Below are 11,367 nucleotides of genomic sequence, written 5' to 3' on the forward strand. Positions count from 1 at the left end.
GAATATCTTCTCGTGTGGTGTGCACAGTGGTGTTAACATAATATCCCTAATTGCTCCATGGTAGAGTTTGAAGGTATCGATAAGCGGATACGTAGCGACGTAGTAACGTAGCATTGAAGGGTGGGCGTAAGATTGACATTTATCCTCTACAACTTAACTTCAATGGTGCCGCGGTCGGCGGCTTAACTAAGAATCCAGTTAAGGCGTATTCAAGACGAGGCTTGAACAAAGGAGTAGGAACACGCATTTTACTATTTGTTTCTTTCTAGCACGGCCTATTGGGCGTGAACAAGTCCCTTGCGCGCCGCTAGAGTGAGTGAGAACCGGATTTTAAACTAAATAACCAATCACAGAATTACACGCTAAGAAATCCGATACGAGCCATTAATAAGCGTGTCTAACTTTTATGGTAAATTTAGTAATTGTAATAAAACTTGTAACAGTTTAAGATTTATGAAGTCATCTGTATGACGAAATAAATACTGAAGTAAGTATTTATGATGATAGCAATAAGAAAAAAAAGTGTTTTTTTTTCATTTACTAACCGTTTTATTTTTATTTTCCTAAAATATTAGGAAAATAAAAATAAAACGGATTAACTAGTTTTAGAAGAAAAGATCGAGGATTATACCATTTAAATGATTTTCAGTTATTCCCCATATAAGTATAGATAGATAATTGATACTAATTATTCTTCCAATGCGAAAATAATTTTCAAAACTAATATTTCAGTTTTAACTTTTATTAACTAAATGTTTTTTTTTTTAAATACTCTTTTACCGTGAGAATTTCGAAAGAGTAATGTCGGCTATTGTCAGAGCAATGTCTTATGAACCACTTCGTCATCTCTTTTGAAAGCAATTGGAGCGCTTTGACTAACTACTGTAGCTCTACTGCTACTAATGAATAAAAATATCAGATACAAGCACGGTTTTACCCGATTCTGTTTAAAACTCTGGTAGAGTTTGAGATATCATATTTTCTCTATGTCTCTCCCATTCTTAACGTCCTTCTGTAGCATTGTCATTTCCGAGTATGTTAATCTAGTTGATGTTTCTTTTTTGTACAGCTATAACATTAATATATCAATCAATCAGTGATATGGCACTAAGGGGACGAGATATCAACTCAAGGTCCACGACCTTCAGTCTAGTTCTAGCAACAACTGCCGACCATTAAATTTCCGCTTTTACTATTCTTTTGGCGTTATTATTTTTTAAGAAAAATAGAGTAATAAAGCTCTGCCTAAAGTTACTATAATAATGTCTCGTCGAAATACACGCCACCTTAAACAAATTAATGCAGTGACAACCAATGATTGAATCCTGCCATTTGTGTCTAAACAAGATAAGAAGACAGTGAGTCCAAAAAAATTGTTAGCCTGACTAAGACCACGAATCGCAGTACTCCTGGAATGATATACTTATCAAAAAATATTTAGCTTTTTGATTTCCCAGGTGTAGTATTTGTTACTCTTAGGCTTATTGCTCTTACTGTTCGGGATAAGTCGGGATTCACACGCGTAAGTCACCTGCGGTAGTTTTAGCTAATCCTGGAGTAAAAGATATAATTCGTTATAGGGCCCCTTGTATTGTAGCCCCAAAATATTATACGAAAGATATTTAATTGTGTTATTCTTTAAGCGGGCAAGCATACTAATTGATTACCTGTTTTTGAAGACACAATATATGCATCAATTAATTATTTGTTATAACTTATTTATACATTACACGATTAACCACTAAGTTTTCATTGTTAATTCAACTTTTATTATTTTTTCCAGACTCGTAAACTTTAATGATCAAGTTTATTTTATCTAATCAGATTCCGAAATAAAAATGGCTGATAGTAGATTACAAATGCGTGCAGCAGAAGAGCCGAGGTACGCTACCATATTCCCGATAGAGGTGCTAGAGCGTATTAACGACATCACCGCTGATGAATTATCCAGGGCCGAGTTTCATTGCACTTTCTTGGCACGTACTGCACTCAGGGTGCTTTGGACCAAGGACGGTTTACCCATTGAGACATCGTGGCGAGTTAGAACGTCCAGCATCAAACAGACTTTCAGTCTTACTATAACACCAGTTCACCGCAGTGATTACGGCCTCTACACTATTATATGTTCTGATGGAAAACATAAAATATTATTGAAAGCGGCGCTGAACGTTCGACCATTCAGAGGTCTTCATTACAACAACGGTTTTCTGTATTCCGACCATCCTTTGAGCGAAAATATTGCCATTGAAACAAAAATTTCGAATGTAAGAGTAAGAGTAGGAGAACGACTTATTTTTCGATTTTCACTACAAACAACATCCGCCGAGAAGTTCTGGTGGTACAGAAGCGATATTGAACTTACATTTAACAGGAGAATAGCTATCGTACAAGACCAACAATCGTCATCACTTATGGTGCTACGAGCACAAATAACCGATTCCGGCCTATACCATGTAGTTGTAAAAACTACTAAAGGTTTTGCATCCAGCTTTGCTTATGCCATAGTAACAAACAGCACTTCCATAGAATATGACAGGTGCAGCGAAGAACCTGTTCCGGGAACTTCCAAAGCTCTAGAGAAACCACTAATAAAACATGAAAGTAAATATGCTTTTAATATATAGTATATTATTATTTTTTCTTAGTGATAATTTTTCACAATTCTTGCGGTGCCTTTCCTTAAATGGGCATCACGAAAATGGGAAGATTGTATTAATCCTTGATGTTCCAATATATATAACCGCAGAGCTCACGGCAACAAAACTTTGTCTTATAGTCATTTATTTATTCATTTAGTCAGCACTTTATAAAAAATTATTTTTAATTTTTTAGATACTTACATAGTAACTATATTATAATAAAATTTACAGCTCTGCCATGCCTTATTTACCCCGAATTTAAACTACTACAACACCTGGACTCAGTTATTGCATATTTCGGCTCAAGAATCCTCCTTAAATGCAGCTTCTATCTACGGGAGTTCGAATACTATCACGTAGTGTGGCACGTTGGGAAATATAAGATCCAGCGTACAAATCATCGCTTTCACGTAAGTGTCTCTTTTTAACACTTTAATATTCATGAAAACACAGAGAGTTTGAAATTTTTTTGGATAAAAAAACTTAAAATAACGCTTGCTTATCTCTAGATTATCTGTAAAAATTGCACGCTTCTGTCCTTAGGCGGTTGATACAATATTTTCAGCATATTTAAAAAGCTTGTTACACAAATACGTATACATACTACCTTCACATACATTTGTATGGAGGTCCTTTTATTGTCATAATAGTTAGATGACTTAGTTAAAATATAACTCTAGTTTTTCACAAGAACTTACCGCAGATTGAATTACGAAACCTGCAACCCCAGCACTCGTGATAAATTCTGAATTGCCAGAATATTTTTTGTGATTTAACCATATCATATGTTTTACAGGTAATATCTAATGGAGGCGACTTTTATTTATTAATAAATCGCCTGGAACCCGATATGGCTGGCATCGTCACATGTGAACTTCACCACAAGGTGCTTCCGAGAAAAGATGTTACTATTTTTAGCACATCATCCATGATAACAGTAGTTCCACCAACTTTTTTCGACGATACGCTGGTAGTACTGGCTAGACATTTAAAAAAGGTGTACTATAAAACGATCCATAGGATACCTCCCTCTACACCCCAACAGCAACATCCTCTAGAACTCCGGGCCTTTCAGAGGCTAAATATTGTAAGTAGCAAATTTTTAACTTTTGTTTTTCAATTATATCACGCTATCACAATTTTTAGGCCTAAGTTCTTCTTCTAAAGCGAATGCGATTGAAAATATTGACAATTTCAACTGCGATAGTATATGTATAACAATATATTTGCTATTGTTTTGTGATTATTGTTTTAATGCTATAAGGCTAATATAAGGAAACGCTATGTATTAAATAGTAAGTAAATAGTAGCCGTAGCTTACCGCAAAAACGCTCTTACATCGAGGAGAGGCAGTCAATACTGATTTATACGCTCATTGTCAAAACCTTGGGAGTCGAAAATAAAAATATGGGTAAGAATTCTTTACGTCAATAATTAAATAAAAAAGTCATTGCTATTACATTGATTTATTCATTGATTGCACGATATTCTGTATTATACTGGACATGAGCATTAGACAGTGGTATCAATGTTAGAGTGACCAAACTCGTTTAAACCTATAGCAAGTAAACATAATATTTATTTACACTTAGCACGTGTACTGCTGTAAAGGTAAATCATTCATTGAGAGATGAAGTTACGGCTTCCGTACATACACTTTGATCTTTTTGCTTCTGTTCTGTTGATACCTACATCATGGTCACCGTATCAGCTAATAGACAGTCACTGTAAGGAATAGGCCTTCTCCAAAGATCACCACGATGACTGCTCTTGCGCTGCCCGCATCCAGCGACATCCGCGAACTTTAAATATGTTGTTAGTCTACCTAAAGAGTCGATGCTTTAATAGTTATTTATAATTTCTGTTATATAATAAAACCCTTATAGCTAACAACTAAACACTTCTACATCTATATCTTTAACTACTACCCATATTGTTATTAAAATGTGTATGAAATGTGTAGTGAAAAATGTGTATATATCCCTTTTGTGTGTTATTATAAGTTCAAAAATTATAATTAAAGTAGTGTTTGTTTTATTAAGTCACCACTAAATGAGGATTTTGGTATTTGTCACCTTTTTTATTTAATTAAGAGACATTGTTTTTATTATGTCACGGAAAATAGCTATATTGTTTAAATGCTATAGGATAATCGGAACAGAAGACGTGTCCGCGGAGTTAATGGCGAGGAAGTGATATTAGATGATCCGATAATCATGGAAGTGGACTATTGCAGGTAAGTAAAGTCCAGCCATCAATCATATTTTAGAAATCAAATACAGGTTGACCTCATACAACAGGGTATCTTATAACACGATTCAGCTATAACATGATTCAAGGGCATCTAAAGGCATCTAATAACACAGTTTCGCTGTAACGTTATGAGAAAACCGCAAATTCTTTGTATATACCACATTTTCATTGAACACAGAACTTTCCACGAAAAGTAGTCGAAAATTCAAAAGGGAGCTGCTAAACTGTTTAGCTCTATTACGAAATTTATAATGACCTGGTAAGAACCAGTAAGCAAAGTTCGATTACAGATTTTTTTTCAGAGGGGAAAACAAAAAAAAACCTTAAAGAGAGAAAAAAGTACTGAAATTGAAGGTGATATTATTTTTCCGAAAAAATGTCCTCAGTTGATTATACTGAGCAGTGACGACCAGTAAACTCATTAAATTAAATTAGGGTTACTTTAGACTAAATTGTTTTTACTTAATGTTGTATGTACATTAATCTTTTTAATAAAAATTAAGTTAAGTCGTATTAACAAAATTGTTTTTACTCTGTTTTTGAAACGTACCTTTTTGGTACTAGCTCTGGGTCTCATACCACAAGGTATTTTCAAGCATTTCACGGTATTCTCATACAACACGATATTTTCTAGGAACTTATCTACTGTGTTATAGAAGGGTTACCTTTATTTATAATCCAATATCCCTTATTGTAATTACAGTTAATTAACGAAGAGTTCAAAATGATTACTTATTATTTGCCGATGGCTATTACTGGCATACTAAAGACCTGCAAGGGGCTATTGCAACAAGCACACTGAAATTTATATAAGATGATAAGCTTGATCGCGTTTTTGTCTTTTAAGACTTACTTATAAAACATTCAAACAACTTGATTTTTTGGCATAAGTATTCAGTAAAAAAGCTTGTTCTTTTTTCAGAGTCAATCTCGACTGTTTCTGTTATTTGAATCTCTTAAAGGAGTTTGATCCGACTTGCCGTCGTACGTTGACACTCACGGAGAAACCGCCAAGTCCCCGTCGACACATGGACTGCACCCATACAGTTGTTTTTAAATGGTTCGTTTAATTTTATCTTCATTACTATTTCAATATTAAAATACTATCATAATTTAAAGCGCATAAGATTATTTATAAAGATACCAAAATACATGAATAAAGGCGTAACAGTATCTTGTAAATGCATATTATATTTTTCCGGTTATCTAGGCTAAGTTATTAGATACTAGACAAAATTACGCAGCCTATTAATTTGAAAGAGACGCCATTATGTTCGTCTAACATTAAACGACGAACACTCATAATAAGTCCGGCAGCTTAGCGTCTTTGTTTTCTCGTTCAGGGATTATGTCAAAGTTTGTGACTGAAAAAGAGCACACGCAACTAGCACCACCTAATTTTATCAAAAGAAAAAGGTTATTTGAAAGCATCGTTTAATTAAACTACAATCAACTCTGGTGGACCACTAAAACGCACAAACGAGAAATTTTAGGATAGTGACCCAACTCAAATTTAAACGGCAACCGTTAGTGGAAAATGGCTTTCTCTTGACTAAACCTGTCCTTCAACTCCAAGGTCAAATCGCTGTCTTGTAGGTCCAAAGCTGTATAGTGTGTATCATAAACTTTTGAAACACAGTAATAGCGTTGGGTATTAATGGTTTCATTTAAACCCAAGACTATTGCTAGCAAATGACTAATTTAAACCAATCATAAATCGAAAGTCAACCGAATTGGGCCAGAAGATACGGCAAAGTGATTTTAATACAAGAAAATGCTACCTCTCAGACAGCAACTCCTTGAAATCGCAGACCTAGCGACATCTGTCTTCTGATCCTCTCTGAGGAAAACAGAACAACACTTCAGCAATTTCGAGAAAGATGGAAAATAGATCGATGAATGGTTTTCCTTAAAAGAGATATGGAATTTATTCATGAACTACTTAATACTGTATAGAATCCGAACGACAATACTTTGAATAGAAGAATTATTTTTTCTTTCAAAATGTTTATTTTTTCACGCAAAATAACAAATCGAAAAACCTGTGCATGTCTTGTATAGATGAAGGATTCTATTATATGGGAAGAAGATGCTTCAGAAGGATGCGTATATATGGGAGCTCAATTTGAATCCAGTTTCTATTAAATTATGCTCGGAAGGCATTCTTATTGTGTCAAACACAAGTGATCGCTTTATACAAATCAAATAAATAAAATTTAAATGTAGAGAAATACATTTTGAAGCTTGCCTGTTTGATGTTTAATTATAGACGGGAGATAATTGGAAACAATTAACACAACATGCGAATTGTCTATTGTACTGTCAGCACGTTACAAAAATAATTGTTATTGCAGGGAAGCTGCACAGCCCGACATCTTGTACAGTGTTGAGTACTTGCAACCAAATGGCCAATTCACCGAAGTTGGAAAAACAAGCTCTCCCGAGTTTGAGGTATTGGACCCACCTTTAGAAAAAGTATTGACGATTCGAGTAAAAGCTGTAGAGCCAATATCTTTAAAAAAGAAATCCAACGTTTGTATAAGTAAGTATTCTATAAAATAATGCATCTAGAAGATAAATATTATGAAATATAACTAAATAATAATCGACTTAACAATGATTTATTTACTATAACATACAAATCTAAAAGTAAAAACCTATTTTACAGTACCCCTACCGGAAAACCCGCCTATGCCACAATCAAGATGTGAATTAAAATCATTTCGTGAATATCAAATAAATTATTTTGACACGAACGTTCGAATCGGAAAGGGGGCGTTTGGAGACGTAGTCATCGTGAAAAAATATAATGGCCAAAAATTTGCGGCAAAAATTATCAGCACCAATGATCTAAAGCGGAGAGATGCCGCATATAGAGAATTCGATATTACACGGCGTTTGAAGCACCCGAAGGTTTTGGAACTGGTTGAAGGTTTCATGGGTTTGCAATCCTTCGTATTAGTTATGACATAGTAAGTTTTTATGTTTCGTTACAAGTAACGATTACTCTTGTATTAGCCAGGTTCAAGCGAAAACTCTTTCACAGTGTGCATAATGAAAAGCGAACGTTGTTTTATCATTTGAACTAAAATACGAACGACTGTTAGAACGTCTAATTATTTTCATAATCAATTAGAGTCACCACATTTCGACAAGTTCGATTTTAAAAATTTAGTTCCATAGTTCACAACTATTTGCATTGTCTGTGGCACGCTTCACGTTGGCTGCAGCCCTAGTTAAACCTCCACTCAAATACACAGTAGAGCGAACGCGGCAGAACTTGACACCGCTATGCTAACCTACTAGACGGCCTTTAACACAAATGGCCTTCCTCTAATAATTTTTTTTAATTGTCTAGTCGTAAATGATACACCGTATGTGCACTTAAAAACGTCCTGATAACTTGAACTGCGAAATACTAAAAAAAAGGTCGTATGATATTTTGATAAAAATATTAAAAACTTAATGTTTCTCAGTGCCTGGGGTGGAAATCTCTATGAAAGATTCTCAGAGGGAGAGCATGCCAAAGAATCGGACGTTGTCCAATACGTGCAACAAATTTGCGAAGCCCTTGAGTACATACATTTAATGAATATAGTCCACTTGGATGTCAAGCCAGAAAATATTGTTTGTATGAGTCCTAACTCCAAACATATCAAGCTGGTCGATTTTGGCCTTTCACGCATTTTGCATCATGGTCGAATCACCAAAGCCCTTTATGGCACAAAGGAGTTTCTTCCTCCGGAAGTGTTAAATAATCAAGAAACCACTGTAGCTTGCGATATGTGGAGCTTTGGCGTCACAGTATACTTGCTGTAAGTATTATATACTTTATTGCTTTATTAATTTCTACGGGCTATAGATAAAAATAATTGTCAACATAAACACTAAGCATTTTTAATTCAATTTTTATTTTCTATAAAAAATGTATGAGATCGAATTAGCAGAAGCTTATTGATTTCTAACGAATTATATTAATACATTTAATATAAAATAAATAGTTAACAACACAACATTAATCTTTATTTCTAACAGATTGTTTTGCAATAAAATAAAGAAACAAATTCTAAAAAATCATTAAATAGGTATTCTTCCGCATATGTATTATATCATCGAACTTAATGATACTCCATTACGCTAATTTAAGTTAAATCTTATACTTTCTTTTAAAACATCAATTTATATAAATTATTATTTATTTTAACCGTTCGCCCCTAACACGACGTGTTGATTAATTTAAGATTGTCCGGAGTTTCACCATTCAACGAAACAACTTGGCGTCAGTGCGCTTTAAATATCGCCGCTGCCACGTATAATTACGACAATGCTGCCTTTAAAGACGTATCTTCGTTAGCAAAGGCCTTTGTAGATCGTCTACTTGTTTTAAACCCAGCCCAAAGGTTAACTGCATCAGCAGCTCTGCAACATGAATGGATAAAGGTTGGACCCCCGGAAGAATTTAAGAATAAATATATGTTTCGTGCTAGAGAGAACTTAAAATTATATCTTGCTAGCCGATCTAGAAGGCGGGTAGGTTAATGTTATTATATTTGATTTTCTTTACCTTTAATATTCCGAAGATAAACTTATGATTACACGAAGTAGCAATCTTCGTATAATTATATATGGATAATATATATATACATATATATATATTTTTGGCAATAGTGTCATAGTAGCATAATTACTACAATTTCCTTCCTGTTAACTAAGGACTTTATAGGACTATTTCTTCTGCAGCACCAGTACACATGTGTCATATGCAACTTTCAATGTTTTACCATGTATCAAATAAATACATTTAAAAAACTTTTAAGTTAAACGGTTTTTTGATACCTATATTGTGTTGGTTGTGAAAAAAAACATGTACCTAGTCTGCCATATTGGAACGGCGTCCATCTTGAATTTTAAATTTTGACATAATCATCGTGTTTTACTAGTGAAGCCCTTTCAATTGATACCCATATTGTGGGGGTTAAGGAAAAGTATGTAATCCGCCATTTTGTATCGACAGCCATCTTAGATTTATAATGTTATTGATTTTATTATATTGTATTGTCATCTATATTTAATGTGTGTACCAAATTTCAGATCAATCTGACAACGGGAAGGTGTTTAAATATCAATTTCTAATTTTGACCCAAATAAATTCCGTACGGGTCGAACTAAATAAAACCGTTTAAAAACTGTCTTGTTTTCACATGTTTAATAATATGCCGCTGTATACGGGCAGCACAAGACCGATCATTGAGATGATCTTTGATGACGCACTATGCCTTGCGGTGGGCGTCTATTGGCGTTCATGATGATGATGATGATTAGATGGTCGTTTATATTTTCGCTAGTCTTTTTTATTCGCTAAAGCCTTAAATTGATGTCAAACCAAATTGAGAAGATCTTTGATGACGCACTATGCCTTGCTGTGGGTGTCTATTGGCGTTCATGATGATGATGATTAGATATTCGTTTATATTTTCGCTAGTTTTTTTTATTCGCTAAAGCCTCAAATTAATGTCAAACCAAACATGTCGTTGAAAGTTAGTAATTTTATAATGAAAATTTGTTACTTTTTTTCACAACAGTGTGCCCGCAATGAGGCGAGGGTTGCCCAGCGCCAGCAACAACCAATGAGACAAAATGCAAATCAAGAAGCGGAAAGAGACCCTTCAGATCATGAAAATTAAATGGTACATTTACATTTCAGCTGTATTCCCAAAAATGCCATCAGTTATACAAATATTATCTTTGGTTTTCTTAATACTTTTAAAGACTTTAAAGGGGTACACACACCGGGTCGGAGTGGCAGAGTTTTTCTCAGCGCACACTGCACACGCGCAGCAGGCTAGCGATTATTTTTGCGACGGGCTGTAGCGATCCTCGTTATGAACTATGCCTCGAATACAGTTTAAGTGGCGCGGGCGCAAATAAGATTACAGATTGTAGACCAGGTCTAGGTCTGTGATTTTTTTGGGCCCGTGCTATTTAACCTTTATCCGAGGCACGGTCGGACATGCCGCCTCGTCCCTCGTCATCCACTCGTTGCCAGCAAATGGTATATAAGAGGACACTGCTTTATCATCGTTAGATGTCGCCTGGTCAACCGGAGGACCACGTGACACCAACCAGTGAACCTCGATTAGGTAACGCATAGACATCGAGTGGTCAACCAGTGAAGCTCGCGTAGTCAACTGGAGGACCCCGCGGGGACAATCAGTGGATTTTGTTTGTTCAACAAGTGGAAAACTCGTGTTCAACCTAGACCTGAAATATTCAACGAGTTCAACGAATAGATAAGTAGGCGATTGGCACTCGCACTAGACAATCAGTGACAGTTAGACAGATATACAGTACACACGTTGTGATCTACACATGTGTACCGTACGTCCGACACGTTAGAGAGGCTGAAAATGACGAGCGGGTGATCTTTGATCTCTCACGAGCTTATTTGGCATTGGCTTAACCGGGGCTTTTGCAT

General features: G+C 35.2%; 1 protein-coding gene across 1 annotated transcript; it reads left to right on the forward strand.

Moving 5' to 3' along the window:
* The first annotated feature begins 1,250 nt into the window (after nucleotides 1-1,250).
* Nucleotides 1,251-10,576, forward strand: LOC137920834 (uncharacterized). The gene is made up of 10 exons (XM_068763904.1): nucleotides 1,251-2,601; nucleotides 2,871-3,049; nucleotides 3,436-3,726; nucleotides 4,787-4,875; nucleotides 5,815-5,952; nucleotides 7,247-7,434; nucleotides 7,561-7,864; nucleotides 8,369-8,707; nucleotides 9,134-9,332; nucleotides 10,475-10,576. The coding sequence occupies exons 1-10, from the start codon at nucleotides 1,839-1,841 to the stop codon at nucleotides 10,574-10,576; spliced, it is 2,592 nt and encodes an 863-aa protein (XP_068620005.1). The 5' UTR covers nucleotides 1,251-1,838.
* Nucleotides 10,577-11,367: the final 791 nt, after the last annotated feature.

The sequence above is a fragment of the Battus philenor genome, unplaced genomic scaffold (genome assembly GCF_028537555.1).
Source record: "Battus philenor isolate CCGP_79_NKW_IND1 unplaced genomic scaffold, ilBatPhil1.0.hap1 SCAF_1, whole genome shotgun sequence".
In the NCBI taxonomy this organism is placed as follows: Eukaryota; Metazoa; Arthropoda; class Insecta; order Lepidoptera; family Papilionidae; genus Battus; species Battus philenor.